We start from the raw sequence: 21,049 nt of genomic DNA on the forward strand, positions 1-21,049 counted from the left end.
AGCAATTTTGCTCCTCCTTTATTTTCTGTGCGCGGTGATATCTGCGAAATGTCGAAGCCGCTTCAACATTCTAAATTCACTCAGTGAAGCTCCAAAACTTCACAAATTCTCACATGATGTGAGCATGTAGGACGGAGTACCCTTCCTTCATTGATGTGAGTGTAATGTGATGCTAAAGTACCATATATCGTACACGTTAATCGCTCTATGTAATAACTAACCCCCAAGGCTCGACAGCTCGATCTCCTTCGTGTATTCTACAGCTTTCACACCGGCGGCCAGAAGCTGAAAGTGCGGCGCCACTCAGACAAGAAAGTAATGATGTAATTGCGCGCTGCAAGCGTACAGCGGCCGCGCGTGTCTGGTAATCGCCGTTTCTAGGACACACGATACGGATGCTTTGCCGCGCACTCTGCGTTTGCTGTTTTCGTTTTCGCTACCGCCGATATCCCGCCAAGAACTGGGCTAGGGTAATGTGACGATTCTCTTTCAATATGGCATACGCCTCTTCGCGCTTCCTCAGTGGTCCTAGCGGCGCTCCGCCCTCATTACTTACGGGATTGACCGGCCGTGAAGGGTAGCTGATCAAAATGGAATGGAATCGAACGAATGGAATCGTTGCTTCGGACATTACTCGCCCTCTCCACGATGCTCTTGCCACTCTCGCACAGCCGCAATCGTCGGCGCCGTGGCTTAGTTGGTTAAAGCGCCTGTCTAGTAAACAGGAGATCGTGGGTTCGAATCCCACCGGTGCCTTTTGTGACCTCCTTTATTGCTCACTTTAATCCCTTACGCTCCTGGTGTTATTTTTTTTTTTGTCGCATTCGAACTTCATTTGCATTTTCAAAAATTACAGCCATTCTCTGGATGCATTTGCGATGAGAAAAGTCGAACATTCTTCTGTTGGCATGTGCAAGTCACGTTGCCCGCTTACGCCTCAAACCTGCTTGTAGCTGGTGCATCCGAAATGGCAGTGCGTAAATGCTCAAATTCACGTCCTCGCGTTGTTTCTGTGTTGCACATTCTTTCTAGAAACAAAGCCGAGGGGAGGGGGGATGTTCCGAAAGCATTCGCTGATCACGCGTCCCGAAGCTTCGGCGAAACGTTTGGCCCCACTGCAGGTTAACAGTAACATAAATGGTTGACAGAAGTCTCCGCCTGGAGTTACACTAAATAGAAAAGTTATATCAGCTGTATTAACAAACGACGCCTAGAAGTTCACGTGCTAGCTCGGCGTGACGTCATGCATTTTCACGGCTTCTGCTAGCGCCTGGTCATTTTTTTTAATTGGTAAGGGCACTGTAGTAAGGGTATGTGCTACGTTGCGTTCTCAAAGAGCCACAGATGCAAGTTAGCAAGTTCCGAGAACTTTTGTAAAAAAAAAGTCATTTGAAACACGTGACGTCATGCTGATGTACTGGTGCTGAGGTTTCAGCGCGATTTTTCTTTTAATAAAAAGTTTGACCTTAATTTTTTTTAGTAATCAACCTGTTGCCGCGAAATTAACGATAAGAGTTTTGAAAAAAAAAATGCGTCGTCACTTTAGACGCATTTAGTGTTTCTTTTAAAAGTCCTCTCGTGGAAAGACTGGCTCCAGGCTGAGGAATAATTATCTTAATTGGCAACTGTACGTTGATAATCGACCAATCATCTGTAGACTTCGTATGATTGTGAGTAAGAAGAAAATGTCGCTTGGTCCCCCTTCTACTCGTTGAACCGTTGATCAAGGCATTCCGCATGCAAGCATGTGTATGCACAACTCGATAAAAGTAAAGATTCCTGACCCACCTTTCTGTTTCTCAACACGTGCTACATATAAGTGTTTTCCAAGCCTGAATTAAAATCACTCGAATTAGAATCACTCGAAAAATGCAACGCCATTAGGGGCACTTTTTCGTGCTCTGTGGGCTTTCTTTAGTGCTTGGGGAAAAATTATATAGCGCTCGTGTTGAGATGGCTTGGCAATTTCTTTAATTTAAATGGGTCTACAAATTTACGATTGACAGTTTTGATCTGATAACGGTGTTTGTGCAGATATGTATAATTAGGCGAAATACAAAACATAGTACTCTGATTTTCTCTAAGCGACGCTAAACAACGTATTACATCGGTTCTGTCAATCTACGTGGTCTGCATTTCACTCCTCGAAGAGGCAGGACACAGGTCGAGTGAGCTCGAGATCTGCTGAACACTTTGCAATGTGTTGAACGCGGTCTAAATCACGGATCTGGGACCTCACAGAGGGGCGACCTAATGCAAACGCATGTTTCTCTCACTTACCGCTAAATCACCGCTGATTTTTCGTTTCGTTTTGGCCCTTTTTGTGTGTTTGTGCGTGCGTGTGCAAGCAGCTCGAATGTTCAAGAACCGGTCCCTTCTTCACGCGTTGTTTCCGGGGCAATGATAAAACGGCGACACAGGTGGCGCCGTGGCTTAGTTGGTTAAAGCGCCTGTCTAGTAAACAGGAGATCGTGGGTTCGAATCCCACCGGTGCCTTTTGCTTTCTTTTTAAAGCGACACTGAAAACGACTGAAGCTGAGACAAACATGCACAAAAAAAAGAAAAGGCAAGATAAGAAAGGGCTGCGATAACGAACGACGCGTGGCTATGGCGCACCAGCTAGCAGGCGTGTGACGTCAAGGATTTTGAAGTGTCTGCTCGGAACTGTAGTAAAGAAGCTAGGGATGGCTACGTCGCATTCTAAAGAAACCATAAACTCGACTGGGCCCGGCCCAGCAGGTTTCGATGGTTCTTTTTTAGTCACAATAGCTCCAGTACGAGAGCATACTTTCACATCCGTGACGTCACGGTGACGAATAACGAAGCTGTGGTTTCGGCGCTCAAATCAAGCAGTCGTATTTTCTCTCCTGTCAATCAACCGCCTTCTGCGAAATTAACGAAAAGAGAGTTTCGGAGGAATACCTTACCGGGGACTTATCTTAGGAAGAGTCCGCGTTCCATAATTCTGTTATAACATTTTGCACGTGTATATATATGACGGTACCAGAAAATAAACTCAGTTGTTAGTTCGCGCCTCTGTTGTCGTTTTGAAAAAAGAATGTGTTATTAATCATTTTCTGCGCTAAAATATATTTTTTTCATGGAATGCCGCAAGTTCGGAACGATCCCACGTCTTCGCATTACGCGTGCGATGCTAAATGCGAAGACGTCGGATCATTCCCCACCTGCGGCGAGTTAATTTTTAATCCACTTTCATTGCCATTAATTTTTCATTTCTTTAATTCAATTAGTAAGTAGAAGTAACTTCCCCTATGTTTTCCTTGGCGTCCTTGTTTGTTGGCTTCTGATGATATGACTAATTAAAATCGGGGCCCTAGGTTAACCCCTCTCTTCTCATTTTTGTAAGAAAGTGTTTCGTGAGAGCTGCTCTGTCCACACTTAGTTAGGAAAGCCGACGATTAATTACACACATACACTCGCACACACACATAGGGGGTTCCCTAGGGGGTATCGACCGGTCCTCCGGCCGAAACGTCAGCAAAAACATGCCATAACGTTCCTCCTTTTTTTTTCTTTTTAATTTGAATGTTATACCTTCGGGTCTGGCGTGAAACCCTATGCTATATATACATATATGTATATATACAATGGTCAGTTTTAAGATAATGCTCTTCAAAAACAATAAATGAGAAATAATGAGGCAACTACTACGATGCACAGTTCCCAGTGTAGTCTGAGGCAATTATATATATATATATATATATATATATATATATATATATATATATATATATATATATATATATATATATATATATATATATATATATATATATATATATATGTATGCACTCCGGTGAAAGCAGTGTTTATACACGCAGAAACTATACAGTGTTTTCATTTACACATACTAGCTAGCTTTAAGGTATATGTGACAAGCAAACAAACTCTGTCGGGGCTAGTGGAGTTTCAGCGTTGTTTGTGCGGGCGGCTACACAGAGGAGCGGCGCTTTTCAAAGGAGACCCGGGGCCCGTCACCAATCCCGGCGGCGGGGAGTTACAGCCCGCTGAGGAGCCATGGTTTACGGCGACTGCGTTTAAGGCGCGGGAGGCTAACAGAGGCGGGACTTTCGCCATTCGGTTCGCTGAAGCAGTGCCGTTGCTTTGAAGTCAAGTTTGAAGTTGCTTTGAAGCCTATTGTCCGCACGCCTGCCGAAGCATTCCGCGAACGGGCCATGTGCCCCAACGAGCGTGAAAGTGTTTTCCCCTGGCGACCGGTGTCTTATGCGAGGTGGTGAGAAAAGAGGCCCACTACGCAGCAAGGATTGATGTCAATGACCTCGAGACACTGGAACTCCAGACACTGTCACCCTGGACCACGCACAGAGCGGTGCGCACTGAGCAATGCTATTTTTTCCCCGCTTTTTTATATATACAGCGCCTACATATAAGCTTTGAGTGCTTATCTTAGCCCCTAACAACAACCTTAATCTATCTTGCGTGCATATTTATTTTTTAACACTGCGCTCCTGATAATTCGACATTGACAGCATGCGTGTATCAAATTTACATAGCGTTCCCATGACTGGCAGAAATGTATAACGAACGCAGGGTGTTAAATGGTGGAAGTGTACGCAAGATTGATGACAACTATCTATGGGGGAGCCGATGAGCCCTCTTCATTCTTAAAAAAAGTTTGCACCCTTTGGAGCTTATCTTGCCCCACAACGATAATCATCTGTCTTGCCCGCATTTCCTTTCTTTAACGCTTCGATCTCGGTACTTCAAAGGCACGAACGGCTTGCGCGTGGCACCCCATTCTCGACCACATCACCACATCAGCGTGGCACACCATTCTCGACAGGAAACTAGCGAGCGCTGTGTTTTCAAGAAAGGACACGCAAGCAAGGCAGGTGAAGGCTATTGTTGCGGGACAAGATAATCCCAAAAGGGTGTAAACATTTTTAAGAGTGAATAATCGTCACATGTCTTGCCCGCATTCCTTCCGTTACCGGTGCTTGCCCGGTACATTCACAGGTCACGAACGACAGGCGCGCGCGACATAGCATTCTCGAGAGGAAAGTAGCGAGCGCAGAGTTATCAAGAAAGGAAACCCACGGCAGATTATGATTATACTTGTGGGACAGTGTATAGCCTCCGTGAGTGCCGAACGAATGCGCCAGACGTCGTCGGCAGTCTCGGACGCCGCGCGCATATCGATCGCTTCACGGTTCGATAATGGCGCTGACTCGGTAACCCGGAGAACGAGAGGCCGCGGACCCGACAGTGCGGCGCCCGCGGGCACCTGCTCCGACCGTTTGTCGGCGGTGCAAGCGTCGACGAGGAGGAGCCGGGGTTCAGACCGGGAGGCCTGAGTGCGCCTCCGCCCCACCCGGACCTCGCCGGAAACATTCGAGGTAAGGTGCGCGAACTCGGCGAAAGAACATCCGGAGAACCTTCCTCTCGCATTAGAGCACTCAGCGGGCCTCGGAACAGCACTCGCAGATACCGCTAGGCGCTGCGCTACGCTTCGGTGTCGATGCGAGGACTCCGGGTTGAGCCACCGAGTTAGGCCTAACGGTTGTCTTGTTTGCCTCTCATAGCAGACGACAGCTTCTGAACGGCGCCGGAGGCAAATGACCTTGAAAGTAAACGCTCGCTGCGATGGTCCGTCTGCTACATGAAGCACGTCGCAGACGGAGCGCGTACTGTATTCACGCACTTTCGTCGATAAACAACGTCGCAGTTAGCTATGCAAACCTGACGTACAGCGGCGCAGTTTAGTATTCATGCGACGTTTCTAGTGCCGCTTCTGAAAGAGTAATGATATCATGGGTGCGGTCATCGTCGTCCTCGCAGCTGGCTGCTGCTGTTCGTAAGGACAGTTTTGTTTGTAACCGCTACAAGTACTTATAGCTCGACACGGCTCTATATCTTAATTAATGGGCGAGAGATGCATTGAACGTGCATTTGCCTAAGTGCGTAGCGGATGTCGGAATGGATCGACGCATGTTTGCGAATGCATAGCCGCGCAACGCTAATGAGCCATCAGCCTTGAACCGGCCTTATGCCGTTGTGAAAGTGTTTTGTCGGAAACCAATATTTCATTTGGCCACTGAAACTAATGCTCGCCGCGATTTCTGTCTTCGTCACTTAAACATCTTTTTGTTTGTATGCAGCTTTGAATTATTGCTTAAAACGGCTACACTGTAACTTTGTAACTGTAATGCGACTGGCCCTCTTAGGCGTTTTAAGTGCTCATCGGCAATTTAGTCCTAGCCATCCAATGTTGTACCTCATAGAGAGAGAGAGAGAGAAATAACGTTTATTTGCACCCGCAAAAAGAGCCCCGAGGAGTCAAGAGTCTTCCTGTCTCTTCGGCTTACTCCTCCCCTTTCAGCTGGCTGATGCTCCTTGGAGCTCAGCAGTGTCCAGGGCCATGCGGATGACTTCTCTTTGGTCATCTTCCTTCGAACTGGTCATTAAAGTCTCCCAGGATTGTCTATCCCTATCTGGTTTATTGTATCTAGGACATGTCCATAGTATGTGGATCATGTCCGCCTTTGCCCCGCAGTGTTTGCAGTTCATGTCCTCAATGCTATCGTGCCATCTCTTCAGAATGCAGTCGCTAGGCGGCATGCCACTCCTTTATTTGTCATTGTAATTATTAGGCTGTATGAGCTCCTTTTGTTGGAACAGCACAAACGAAGACAGAGTTCCAGAACGCAAGCCACAGCAAACTGCTTTTATATCCACTGTAAGAAACTTAATCACCAGTAAGCTTGATACATTCACGGACACCAATTTAGTGATTGCAATGCACAAACAGCCACACACGCGCACATGCGTATAAGCTCAGTGTGTGTGTGCTCAGTAAAGACATGCAGTCACTCACGCAATAATTGAAGATGGGCGCACTCACTAATCCACTCAGTCGAGCTACTGCGTAACAGCCAAGAAATTGGACCAGACTCTCTACTGCATAGCAGGCACTGAATCCTCGGCCACTTGATACATTGCGGCCTTTATAGAGATAACGAACCTGGTGAAGTCATTTGGTAATAGCCTATAGGGCTATTTTTAATACGCTAACTTCGTACAGACGAGCGTATACTGCCTTGCAGAGGCTATGACGTCATGTGCTGCACTTGGCTCGCTGGGCTGTAGCCAATCAGAGCAGACAGCGCGCTGTCTCCGCAGTTCGCCTGACTTCGCTATTATAGGCTGTGTATATGCTCTTGCCTGAAACTAAACGATGTACGAGTTTCTTTTGATGAACAAATCTATAGGCAAACCGCAGCTAAACACATTGCGAATGCGCATGGCACGAGGACAACTCCCCAAGGCGTATATAATATGATATCGCGGAGTCTGAAACAGCCCGCACCGTCCGTGAGTAAGATAATTTTATCTTGGAAGATTAGCTCACCTTCCTCTGTGACACGCCAGCACTTCCCTACCGTCCTTGCAGCGAATATTCACTATCGCCGCTATATCAGCGCTGACATCCGCAGACAAAATGGTGCCACTCGTTTGCTACGCCAGCCATGCTTGTTTGTCGTCTGCTGTCTATACTCACCGAAACCACAGTGTAGAAAGTGCAGTTTTCATGCAACACTACAGATATGTAAAAATGGCCTGGTGTAGGTGAGCGGAGCTACACTTTTCTACTCCAAGTAAAAAAAATGGCGACTTCCTACACTATACCTACACTCGTATAGGTAGTGTAGGAAGCCCTTATATAATGTATATATAACCCTCATATATGGTAATAGTGTCGCACATCGTCGTATACCTTCAGCTTCTCCATCAGCATCAGCTGCCTGACGAAGAAGACTCTGCGGCAGACACGTGCTGACAAAAACACGAGTACACGTAAAACCACGCGCTGCGCGCGCGAGAAGCGCGAGCGATTCCGTGGAGGTCGCGACGATCACGGCTTACACAAGCACTCGCGAACAAAGGCTTCTTTTGTGCTGCTGGAAGAAAGAACTGCGTCCGCGCATAAAGCCAGCAGCGTATATCATCTGCGCACGAAGGTGCTCACGAAGGTGTGGTGTGCAGCCTTTGAATCCAGGCACGCGCGCGTGATTACGTTCTGCCACCGCGACAAAGAGCGGAAACGTGAGTGCTTACGGGCGAATAAACAAGGCCCGCCCCGGCCGAGTTACAAGCCTGGTGGAAAGGACTGGCGGTTCAAGGAACAATGAATAAGCGGCACCAAATCGCTGGCACATCCAAAGGGCAGGTGGGGCTCGAAGCTGCTTTTGCTGGAGTAATGCTTGTGTTCTTAATGTTCTAATGCTCTTATTTGACTCTGTTTCGTATCTCCCATTACACTCTTAGACAAAGATACACCTTTTGGAGTGTACGTCTGCCTTGCCTGCGTTTCCTTTCTTGAAAATGCCGCGCCCGCTACTTTCCTGTCGGGAATGCTATGTCATGCTGATAACGCGCATGCCGTTCGTTACTGGGAAGTACCGGGCTCGCAGCGTTAAAGAAAGGAGATGCGGACAAGACAGATAACGTTTATTGTTGTGTGGCAAGATACAACCCAAAGGGTGTAATTTTGTTTCACACTCTAAAACAGTTGCATCCTTTGGTGTGTATATTTGCCACACAAAGATAATCGTCATCTGCCTTGTCCGCATTTCCTTTTTTTAACGCTGCGAGCCCGGTACTTGCCAGTAACGAACGGCATGCGCGTTATCACCATGACGTAGCATTCCCGACCGGAAAGTAGCGGGCGCGGCGTTTTCTATAAAAGAAACGCAAGAAAGGCAGATGACGATTATTGTTGTGTGCAAGATATAAACCCCAAAAGGTGTAAGCTTTTTTTAGAGTGTAGAGTGCACTCTTAAAAACGTTTGCACCATTTGAGGCGTATCTTCTGCCACAACAATAATAGCCATCTGTTGTGTGATTTTCCTTTTTTTTAACGCTGCAAGCCCGGTACTTCCAAGTCACGATCGAGCAGCACTCGCTTTATCAGCGTGACATAGCATTCTTGACAGGAAAGTAGCGAGCGCAGCGTTTTCAAGTAAGGAATCGCAAGGAAGGCAGATGATGATAATCGTTGCGGGAAAGATATACGCCCCAACGGGTGCAACGGTTTCATGAGTGTTCAAACACTATACTAGAGCATCCTACAAACCCTACGCACTCAACTGGGGGGCGGGGGGTGGGTGTTTTCGCACGTCGTTTTATGCCATGGCATCCCTGGTACACAGAAATATCGGGGGAGAGGCATGGGGGAGGGTCGCTCCCCTGGCGCTGAGCGGCAAGATTACCCCAGTAATTTTTGTAGGAAACTCTATGTATATATGCTAGTTCCACCATGCTTTTCGTGCGGAGGAGGCGTATGGCGCTAAGAGGTGCACGGGATCATTGGGTGTAGAGCGGAGCAGGTTGCGAAGACGGCGGATCCCGGATATACGGCGCCACCATCTTTAGCTTTTCCGGAATTAAAAAAAAAAATCGCCTGTGGCATATAGCGTTATTTTTGTCCTTGCGTAGGATTATTAGAAGAGGCGGACATTGCTAACACGAGAAATCGAAACACATATATTCAACTAATTAACAGATAAGAAGGATAAACGTCTAAATAGTTACTTCACGGCACATATTGCAATTTACGAATTGTAGCCGGTGAGTTTGCAAGACATATCCACTTGAAATAAATGTCCAGGATGGTACCAGTTTCAAGGTATTCTTTCCCAAACTGTGGGACGAAATACAAAAAAAGTATGGGGTATTGCGTTGCAAAACCAAGATCTGATTATGAGGCACGCCGTTGTAGGGGACTCCGGAATGATTTGGACCATCTGGGTTTCTTTAACGTGCACCTAAATCTAAATACACAGGTGTTTTTCGCAATTCGCCCCCATCGAAATGCGGCCGCCGTGGCCGGGATTCTATCCCACGACCTCGACCTTAGCAGACGAAGGACATGGGCGTTCCAGTTGTTTTTCTACTTCAACGCATAAAAGATCGTTTCCTTACAAAGAAAAAAAATAAGTGGAAAAGTGGATTATTACGGTGGGTTCAATGGCTCATATCTCCAAACTGGTATTAGTCTGGAAATTCATTCCAAGTTGATATGCCTCGCAATCTTACCAGCTACAATTCGTAAAGTTCAATATGTACCGTAACGTCATTAAGTTAATCAATACATGTTTAATTCGTTGAACATGTGTTCCGATTTCTCGTGCAACTAATGTCCTCTTATCTGAATATTCTAGCCATGGAACTAGAATTATATCATCTGCAACAGGCGATTTTTTAAAAATTCTGGAAAACTTAAAAAAGGATCCGTTTGCAAAGGCTGAAGTAGATTTAGGATTTTTAGACCCTACAGGACCTCCGAAGAGCAGTCCTTTTACAGCTTTGCTGTCTTTGATGTGCGAGCTGCTCGGATTCTTGTTTTGTTTTAGAACTACACACTAAAATGTGAGACAATCCACTGTGCAGCCGGCGCCGTGATTAACTTGAACCCACCTGTTACGTTTCACGTGGCCTAACTTAAAATATGAGCCCTGTATGCAACGCAAGCCGCAAAGAAGCCAAGTTGGACCACCACGCTGTCTCTGTAGATGGATGCGCATAAAAACGCACAAGGGACGCTTCAACGTGACCTGGATCGCCGTATCCGAAAACAAACTAGCTCCAAACGTGTGCCAAAAGGTTATCTATTTATCATGTGTACATCAGCTCTGAATGATCGCATCGCAATGTGTGTTTTCGTGAGGGGGTAAGGTTGATAAAATGTGCAATTGAAGTTCGACGTAATAGTTCTGCGGTAAGCCGCAAGGTGGAGGGAAGTAATTAATAAACGGAAAATGAGGTATCCACTCAATCGTAGCAATTGCTACAAAGGAAACGCGTACGGTTTCCTCGAAAGAAAAGCCTCGCAGTTGAAGAAAAATTCGTCCTGTTCCAGGACTCGAACCCGGGACCACTGCCTTTCCGGGGTAGCCGCTCTACCGTCTGAGCTAACCAGGCGGCTAGCAGATGGCAGGGTGAAGTCGAATTTGTCAACAACTCGAAGCAAAGGCAAGAGTTTGACGTAATAGTTCTGCGGAAACCCGACTTCGACTGGGTGGATGTCTCATTTTTCCTTTTTTATTAATTAATTGAAGTTATCGACCACAAGTAACGAAACAAGTACATAATTACGGAGTAGTGTAACAAGTATGTATAGAAAACTCAGCATCAAAAGCACAGCAAATAGGCCTCTGGACATAACAGTGGCAGTGTTCTTTCATGCCTGAAAAAAAAAGGAGCCATTTCGAATAAATCTGTTTCTCAATTGTTTTCTCTTTCGCTTTATTAATACGGTATATCTAAACGCAGCACGATATAGCATTTGCAAAACACTACCTCTGTCAGCTGGGGATATAGTCGAAGTGCACCGAAAACGTCATGAGCTCCGCTCATCACAATAGAGCCACGTGACCTAGCAAACCCCACCTTGACGTTGTTCGGCGGGCCCTCTTTCGATCGTATCGCTTCCGTGCGTTATATATATATAATGTGAAATAACCGGGTCAGTTCCTGCATCCAACACGTCGCTAATGCGAGAATGAGCGAGTTTGCGTACTCTACACGGACGCAGAACTGAAGGCTTCCTTTCTTTCTTTGACCTGTCCATCAAGATGCACGCATGCGCGTACGCTTTTGATACGGCCGATAAAGGGGAGACCATTGTTATACACTGCACAACGCAATCCCTTCGAACAAACAATACTCCGCAACAATAAAAGTCGACAACTTCGCGCATCTTGTATGGCCCACCAAAAGCAGAAGTACAAGAAAAGAAAAAAGAGAGAGAAAAGAACGGAAAAAGGTCCCGGATTCACTCATTGTCACGACCACATCACATCGCGGCACGATATCCGATTTGTCGCGCTTGACCTTGGCGGCTGACCTCTTGCCGGCGCCGCACCCGTCTTCTTAAAGGGTCACACCTGGGACTGAAAGAGGCGCAGAACACCGCTGACCACACAGGGGACGGGCACATAGACCGCTGCTCGAGACTGCATAGCCCAGCGCAGGCCGTCCTTGGACAGGGTTCGAGAGACCGTTCTTGACTTTGACTTCGGTTGGCCTTCCATCGGTCCAGTCAAATCCGTCTGCTGGACCAGACTGATTCGCCGCTCAAGCGTGGGTCCGGCGAAGGTTGCTGTTGTCTCAAAAGTCTGTTCGTTTCAAACGGCTTGCGTTTCGTCGTAAATCTGGATCGTCTGTGACTGAGCCGACTATCACTGCGAGTTGAGGAAGGAGACACTCCTGCTTCGAACTATCATCTGTAAATGTGCCTGCGAAGATGCCTGGAAGGGTGAGCAATTTCTCTGGTCCGGAAGTCGATCGTAGTGTGCATCGTTTGATCGTTGATCCTCAAAGGCAGCGCTTGCTTTGAGGTTGGGATGTAGGGCGACATCTGAACTATTTCTTGGCAGAGATGTGACGTTATCAGCTCTCGTCGTTCCCGGGCTGTGGTCACATTTGATTAATCTGATCTTATTCAACGATGCATGACCACTCCTTGCTCTTCTTTCTTATTCTAATTCTTCAGGTAGACAAGTCCAGGCGCTGGTGCGAGGCCACGGCGCTGTCAAGGAAAGGAACCGCTAAGAGGTGAGATACATCTGGTTTCCCTGGCTTCCTCTCCGAATTCGCTATAACGAAGATTACGATATAACGAAGAAAACTGGAATTGTTACTCGTCTGGTCCTTACCCGCCACGGTTGCTCAGTGGCTATGGTGTTAGGCTGCTGAGCACGCGGTCGCGGGATCAAATCCCGGCCACGGCGGCCGCATTTCGATGGAGGCGAAATGCGAAAACACCCGTGTGCTTAGATTTAGGTGCACGTTAAAGAACCCCAGGGGGCGTGCCTCATAATCAGAAAGTGGTTTTGGCACGTAAAACCCCATATTTTATTTTTTTTAATCGCCTGGTTCCTGTTTCTTTAAAGCGACGCTAGGAAAAAGGATAGATTGGCAAGAAAGAATTACACCCACAACAGAAGTAGCGCGATTAGTCTGTACCCCTGGCAATCGCAGATATACTCAACTGAGTTCAACTAGCATAAAACGGAGCCAAAGCAAAATGCGGGTTCTGACGCCGCCATCTATTTGCGAATCAGTTTCCTATGACGTCATGTGACGTCGCAATTCACTGAAATTAATTACCACTTAGTATTGGCTGATGATAATATATGAACTTTGATTTAACTGTTGTAGCCTTTATGAAAAGGAAAAAGGAAGTACCCAAATTCGCAGAAATACCGCGACCACCGCAACTTTGAGCAGTCATTGGTTCTGCGGTTACGAAAAAGGTGGCCTTGTATTACGATCTTCTGAGCCAAGGATCGGCTAGCTCATGTTTTCAGCCAAACGAACATTGGGCGTTGTAAACAAGTATTGTACAAAAGCTTCCTTCCTTGTTTGTCCTTTTTGTTTGCCCATTCCTGAAAACATCAAACTATGTTTTTTTTCCTTTTTACCCAAAGAAAGTCCTAGAATATTCGATGCTAAACTGAGGGTAGGAGCATTTGCACTGATTGTACATTCAGATACATGAAAAATGTAGAACTGCTTTTTCTGGGATAACCCTTGGGCCGATATTAATTAAGTTTATAGCATTTGAGATAGAAAGCTAAATTATAGTAACTGCTGGAAGAAAAATTTTGATATAGGGCCTGAATCTTTTTTACAAGGACAGCAGAATATTAATATGTTTAAAACAACCGAAGCATGAAGTTTACCATTCCGTAACTCTGCACTAAAAACGGATATCGCAGCTTTGTAAATTGCATCCCTTACAACAATCAAAACAGACACATTTGATAAATTAAATTTTATATTAAGTGGTTCTGTTGGTATGATTACGACGGTTTTGAAAAGGTCCTATTCACATAATAGTGCTGTACTTGAGAGCCACGCATAATACATAAATTTTGCCCGCTTTAAATGTACAATTAGGTGCAATTCACAGAATTTGAATATCGTTTTTCATTGTTGAGTTAGGAGATGTAAACGTGACAGTTTCGTTTATTAAAATTAGCGATTTCCAACATTTCTTTTAAATAAACACATTGACAGTCAAAATAAAAGAAATCCACTTCTTGCAGTCACTAGATTTTGACTTTTTCTTTTTACTGCAAAAGTCTAATCAAATTCGGTGAAGTGGTTGCTGAGAAAAAGAAATTTTCCTTTCCCATGCACTCAGCATAGGAGGCACCGAGATAAAGCTTTCCCAGGTTTCTTTTCGACCTTGGAAAGTTAGATAAGCAGAATAATTTTAATTAAAACGCAGAACTACATCAGTACTGATGCCTTTTGGATGGTAGCTCGATGCCTAATTTTTCTCTCTATCTCTTCTGGCAACAACCGCCCAATCAGTGAGAACATGGAAACGCTTCTAAGCGCATTGCTATCGGGAAAATGCGCCCAGAACTCCGTTCGTAACCGAAACTGAAACTGAAGTAGCGCTGCTGCGCTTTCTGCCGCCTCCTCCCCCTGCCCCTCTCCTTTTCAGAGCGTCGTCTGCTGCAGCATCTCGCGAGGCGCCGTCGCCGGCGAGACGAGACGAGAGCGGCGCCATGAGAGATGTCAAGATGGCGGAACTGAAGGTGGAGGCTCCGCTGGCGCGGACCGAAGAATGGTCCGACTTCAGCGACTTCCAGAGCTCCGAGGATGTGGAGAACTCGAACGCGTCCACGAAGTCGACGCCGACCACCGACTGCAGCAGCGGCGGCAACAACGGTGTCGCAGCCAACGACAACTCCTTCGCGGACTGCAACTTCAGCGAGACGTTCTCCAACTCGCTTGAGGATCTGGTGAACACCTTCGACGACAAGATCACAAAGTGCTTCTGCGACTACGACGAGAACGTGGAGAAGCTAGCGCCCGTGCAAATCCGAACGCAGGAGGAGATTTTGAACGAGTGTCAGTAAGTAGGAGCGGCGGCATTCTCATTCGTTTCTTTGGTGGCTTGCTTGAATTGACGGAGCGGGGTTGAGCGTGACGTACGGAGGATGTTGCCGTGGGAGCAACTCCCACTCCGTTGGATGCTCTCCGAAATCAGCTGTATTTCCCAAGCGAGCGCAAGCGCCCTACGCGGTTCAGTCGTACGCATGTCCTAGCTGCTTTGCGCTTTAAAGGAAAACGCGATTCGCATGTTCTTGTGTCGCTCTTGGCCTAAAAAAAATTCTCCGTATGCAATTATTTTCGTTTATTTCCTTTAACCGAGTTCACTCTAAGGGAAAACGCATGCTTCCCGTACGCGTGTGGTGCAGCACCATAATGTGAACTACCGTTTTGCCGCCGTGATTTACGTCAAGAGCAGAACACGTGGGTCTTTTATGCAGTTGCAGTATACGTAAGTTTCTTTCTTTGTCACAAACAGGCTCGTTTCTTACTCTTTGGTGTCGCGTAAATATAGCTATTCTGGAAAACAAACACCTTTAAAAAATAAGAAAATGTCAGAGGACGGTGGAACGAAGGCGTATCGACGTTCTGTCATCGTGATACACTCCGGATCTAAAAGACAAATTCTTTAACGGCATGTTTACGTAATTATACCCGTATTTCTTGGCGAGATTAAGACCCGTTTCTTCACCGGTGAAACGCGAGATACCTGTGTACTTGTTATCCGAAAGCATTGTATCTTATCTTCTCCTTTCCGCGGATTTTTTGTTTGTTTGTTTTATCCGCTTCGTATGCTCTCTGCTCGAGGATTCTTTTGTCGTGCTAATGGGTCTTTCAGGTTGTGCTGCTTGCTTATCGCATGCCAACGTTTTCGTATCACCTGCTTTAGCTGCTGCTATCCGCTTCATCACATAAGCCACGACGTCTGCAAAACGTTTCGTATGCTATCCGCTTCATCCATAAGCCACGACGTCTGCAAAACGTTTCGTATGCTAGCCAGCTCTTCACATGACCCACGACGTCTGCAACACTTTTTTTCGTCTGCTAGCTTTTAAGTTTCTTCACCTGCCCCCCGCGTATTTTTTTCCTGGTCCCGTATGCTTCATCGAAGGTTGTAATCTATAGATGTGTGGTGTTCGTGGATTTGGTGAGGAGGATAGGCGAAGCACAGGTCGCGCAGAGGCGATTTCGTGCCTCACGTACTCGCGTCGTGCTCGACTTGTATCGAAACTACTTGCTTAATTTTAGTTGTCTCTATCTGTAACAGTTTTCTTTTTCTCGCTCTCTGATAGGCGAGAGCGGGGATGGTATGTGTGTGAAAGGGGGAGGGGGTGTGCACGTCGGGTGTAGAGTGTCGGGGTGGTACTACCGTTTTGTAAATCTAGGCCACGATGGGGTCGCGTTTGTATAGGCGAGAGCACCGACGGGAGGGCCCCGCTTAATATAGTACCTCCCGCTGCTTCGGTCGTGTCGGGTCTCTCACGCTTCGTATAAGCGGGCATTTCCTCATTGAATCGTGTTGCCGGTGTTATCGGAGATAATTGGAATGTATTAGAACCGAGCGAAAAAAAAAAAAAACAGTTCTGTTCCCTCTGCATTTCTTTTCGTAAATTCTGTCCCTTAGCCGTTGTGTCATTAAAGGAATATAGAATTGTGTTTTGGGACATCTAGAACATTTGAGTCGAGCAAAATCCTGCAGATCCGAAATATCAATCTGACCTTGCACTAGAGAGTGCTTACGGCTGGCTTTGATCTCTGAAATAGTATAGTGTGGTTATATTAGAGCCATCAGACATATCACTTTGACAAATTGAGCACTAGTATATGTTTCAACAACGTAATTGTCCACGATTTGGCACTACTTATGCCCCAGAAGGATAATAAAGAAGGAACATTTATGACAAGCCGGTGTTGTTCTCAGCAAATGTTTGATTTGCAAACTTGTAGTTTATTCTCTGCTTCAAACCATACTAGCATGTCAGGATTGTTTCGAACATCAAAGTTGACTCAAGGTGATGCTGTCATTCTGGGAAAGAGAAGATAATAGCTAATGAGAGTTATCTCATACTTGCCTTAATCAGTAAATGAGTTACCAAGTACACCCAGAGATGTTACACAATCTGTGCATTGTTACAGAATTTTACTGAGAGATGAAGCTTATGCAAGGATACTTCATCACGTCTACTTGTCAAGTACTGCGGTATTGGTGAACATAATGCTATCTTTGAAAGAAGTAACATAAGCAAAACTGAAACTATCATTATCTGGTCGGGAAAGTGTCTCGATTCTTTTTAACACTGTTTTCAACAATGGGCGGCAGCTTTTGTGTCTTGATAACTTTGGTGGCTTCGGTTTGAATGGTGTACTGGAAGCACATAGAATGTATGTATGCTACTCTGAAAACCCGACAAGTAGATGTGCACAGTGGGATATGCTCTAATAATGACATGCTCACTTTAATTCCTAAGCAAATCAGAGTATATAGGTTACTCACTTAATGTGTATAACTTCAGTTCTGGTTTGTCAAGCCAGACGTTTGTGATGTGTCAGTTGCACCATTTACAACTTTCGATGTCAAACCATTGGTTCACCACAGTAACATTTGCAAAACAGGTATGTGTAATGCAAAAAATATTGCAATGAAGAAAAGTCTATTTTGCGTAATTTCTGTGTAGAATAGCACATTATACGGAAAGTGACATGTGCCTTGAAAAATTGCTTTTCGAAGCCGATATAAGGGTGGAATTTAAGGTTGTCAACATGCTTTTTAATGCAGTAACTCCTGACACTGTTTGATGAGGGGGTGTCGTGACTGGAAGAAAGAATAAAAGATCAGCAATTGTAATGGCCACTGTAGTGTTTTGGAATTATGGAGGCTGTAATGGCTTTGAGTTTTTCTTTTTGTCTTAGTCGTGCATGTAGTTGGCAGCTATTTGGGGCCACCTCTTAGCAAATTAAACTTTTGAAGATACTTGATTTACTGCTACATCTCGTGCAGTGTGATTCATATTTGCGCCAAACATATCAAGACTCGGAGCATAAATATGTTTCACTTGTATCATTTTGTTATGGAAGCTTTGTGAAACTATGAGGTGTCATAAATATAGTCAATGTCGATGCTACCTTTAGAATCGGTGTATCATTGCTGGTTCTATGCCATACATAGCACTTTCAACATGCAGAAAGTAAGTGTTATGGTTTTCATCACTATGCTTCTGTCAAAACCTCAGGAAAACCATCATTACCTTAGGGAAAGCAGCAATTGTCATATATTTGCACAGGGGTTGTTCATAAAAATTAAATTTGTGAGCTCAGTGAATTTTAGGTTGTGGGAATTGCACTTTTTGTCATGCTTAGTTTTCGCCTCTGTAAAATGGCTATTTTATGACTTTGTTTTAGTGATTAACCATATAGATTGTATCGATTTCAAGTAGGAGCATCAAGCAAGAAATTTCATTGGTCACAATGATTTATGACATTTAGTTTGCACTGTAGTGACGTTGTGTAAGTGTGAAATTGAAGCTTTGAGACAGAATGTTGGACGTGTAATTGCCATTCTGAAGCGCGCAAACATATCTCTTACCTGATGCATTCTTCCTTGATTATTATTGTGTTGGTGTATTATTACATATATCTTTGTTTTATTCAAAGTTGCCCTTTAGTGTTTTCAGATGTATTGACAAGCCATTTGGAATTTTAGATTTTTATTTGAAATTTCTTCGCCTCTTACTTTAAGCCTGCTTTGATGCCTTGATGTCGATGCTATTTATCCGAAACTTTAACTTGTTTGTTTCTGCCTTGCAGCAATGTACCCTGTGAGCTTCTTTTTCACGTTTGTCCCCCCATATATTAATATTGTTTTCTGTTTCACTGTGTCCAGTCTAGCTTGTTCTGTCTGTGACTTGCATGCAATTACAATTTTTGTTCTCGGGTTCACATCGTCGATTGCACGTACTATTATAATTTTACATTTATGTTCGAAGCTAATACCCATGCCACATGGTTGAAGTCAATTGTCCAAGACTTAAGGTTTCTTAATGCCATTGCACCTAAAGTTGCTGCTGCAAGGGCACATTCTTAATGACTTGAAATGTCACATTGATAGCAGCAGTGATGCAGTAAGCTTGTTTTCCAATGGTCATATTATTAGGAAAAAAATGAATTTAGCCATAAAAAAAGAAATGGTGCAAGTTTATTAAGTATATTTTATGTAGAAATATTTCAGTTTACTTCAGGAACATGTTTTTTGCATGCAGGCATAGCGGCTAACATTGGATTGAGCTTATGCATTATACTGCCTAATTAGCTATGAGAACACACTACATTGCAAGTTACAGTGTTTTAACACCATTAAGCATCTCTGTGCGACCACGACATGAATAGCGTCAAACTTTAATGCATTGTGCATTTACTGTCATTTTGTTTGTACTCGTGTGGCACTGGTGTAATTGATTTAGAAATGTGCATGAATTCTTGCTTGCAATGTTTTCCCTGTTCTGTCTGGCAAGTAATAGTTTACATTATTTTGTTTCATGTTGGCTTTGTTGCTTGTTGCAGCTTTTGACGTTTTGTCTGCTTTGAAGAGCTGGCGCTAGTAATAAAATGTGGCCATTTCCTCGCAGTTTGCCCCTGTTGCATCTCTCTAGCATGCCACTTTCACCTTGAATAAGTTTGCTACTAACCAAAAGACTTTTGTATGGCTTGGCTGAGCAAAGTGCAGTCAACCCTCGTCATGATGAAATTACTTAATATGAAAATATTGCTTAATTCCAATTTTCTTGTGGTTCAAACTGCAGTTCATGCATTTTGTCCCAGATTATTCCAAATGTAGTGGTGTGTCGAACTCCACTTAATATGAAACAGGAAATGTAGGGACTGATTCATTCAGCATATATGATAAACCTTTGCTTTTCTTTGTATTAAGCTGGAGAAGCAAAGAGCACCACAAAGGAAACTCTGCCATGAAATGTGGCGACATGTTAATAGCAAAATTATATTGGTGCCTGGGTACAGCTGCCTTGCCTGTTTACTATCATCATGTGATGCACTTAGTCCAAAAGAGGCACTGCCACATGGGAGAGTTTCCTTTGAGTGCTGCTTTGTTTTGACAAAAATTCTAAAAGCTCCGGTGCTGTTGGAATGCACATGCCGTATTACTACTGCTCCATTAAAGCATGTCTGCTTTTAAGAAAGTGCCAGTTACAGAGAAAACCATGTCTTGTCCTAATTACTTTGTTATAACGAAAGTTCATTGGACTAGGTTGCACGTTTTGTATTGAATTTTACTGGTTTGTTAGAAGCCTGCTCCTATAAGTCTTGTTCTGTGCACGAGAATTTGTTTTTTGCTTAATTTCTTTGGTCAGTTTGGTGTGAGACGAATTGGAGGAACTGCAAGATGTTCACTTACAGTTTACAGCATACGATAATAGCGGAGATGTGGACGGCAGCAACTGTACTGATAGCATCACCTAGTGGCTGTTTGTTCAACCAAAAGCATCGGAAACATTTTTGTTTCAGGTTGTTCTTGTCAAATAACAATAAAAAAAGCTACCAAACGTTTATCATTGTTTTGTTGCAAGTACCTTTACACCAATAAATCACTAGCGCATTACTTGCCGTTAAAATAATAGTTTTGTACACTCTTGTTGAGCTCAGTGTCATAAGATGATGCCGCTAGTGCAGCTGCTCAAGTCATCTTTGGTATTGCATAAAAGCTGTGTATTTGGATAAGCTGAAATGCTTCAATTTTTTTTATTAATGCCATTTCACATGATGAATAAATCACTTAAGCATGCTCTTTATGTGCTTCATATCAGAGTGTATAGAGGCTGCCACTGTGAATTCACCAGCAGGATATGCCATAAGTGGGCACATATTTTTGTGCTGTATTGTGGTGCCCCATGTGAAGTTATAGCATCAGCTCTGTCGATGAGATTGTCTTGTCAGACCTCATGATACCTTTACTGAGCATGTGACTGTCACTCTATGCATTAAGGATGTCATCGTTAATCTTTTCAGACAGAACTGCATTAGTGGTACAGTCACCAAAACAAAATACAAAAAGGTGATTAACACTGTATGTCACCACTGATATTCTGGGGCATCATTAAATATAAAAGTTGGCCGGTCGGTCTGCAAACTGCTACAGCATATGAAT

At 44.6% G+C, this 21,049-nt stretch overlaps 1 protein-coding gene and 2 non-coding genes across 5 annotated transcripts in view; all 3 read left to right on the forward strand.

Moving 5' to 3' along the window:
* Window positions 1-682: 682 nt before the first annotated feature.
* TRNAT-AGU (transfer RNA threonine (anticodon AGU)) lies at window positions 683-756 on the forward strand. The gene has a single exon. It is a non-coding gene; the product is annotated as a tRNA-Thr (tRNA).
* Window positions 757-2,422: 1,666 nt separating this feature from the next.
* Window positions 2,423-2,496, forward strand: TRNAT-AGU (transfer RNA threonine (anticodon AGU)). Its single transcript has one exon. It is a non-coding gene; the product is annotated as a tRNA-Thr (tRNA).
* A 2,733-nt stretch (window positions 2,497-5,229) lies between these two features.
* Unc-76 (fasciculation and elongation protein Unc-76) overlaps window positions 5,230-21,049 on the forward strand; it is a 51,718-nt gene continuing 35,898 nt past the window's right edge. The window contains exons 1-3 of one of the 3 annotated variants that reach the window (XM_075674961.1): window positions 5,230-5,378; window positions 12,536-12,597; window positions 14,501-14,914. In XM_075674961.1, the coding sequence (XP_075531076.1) occupies window positions 14,565-14,914 (350 nt within the window). In that variant the 5' untranslated portion in view covers window positions 5,230-5,378; window positions 12,536-12,597; window positions 14,501-14,564. Of the gene's footprint in view, window positions 5,379-11,934; window positions 12,299-12,535; window positions 12,598-14,500; window positions 14,915-21,049 lie in introns of those variants that run through there. The other 2 variants (XM_075674960.1, XM_075674959.1) reach the window with 2 other exon arrangements.

Source organism: Dermacentor variabilis, chromosome 11 (genome assembly GCF_050947875.1).
Source record: "Dermacentor variabilis isolate Ectoservices chromosome 11, ASM5094787v1, whole genome shotgun sequence".
NCBI lineage: Eukaryota > Metazoa > Arthropoda > Arachnida > Ixodida > Ixodidae > Dermacentor > Dermacentor variabilis.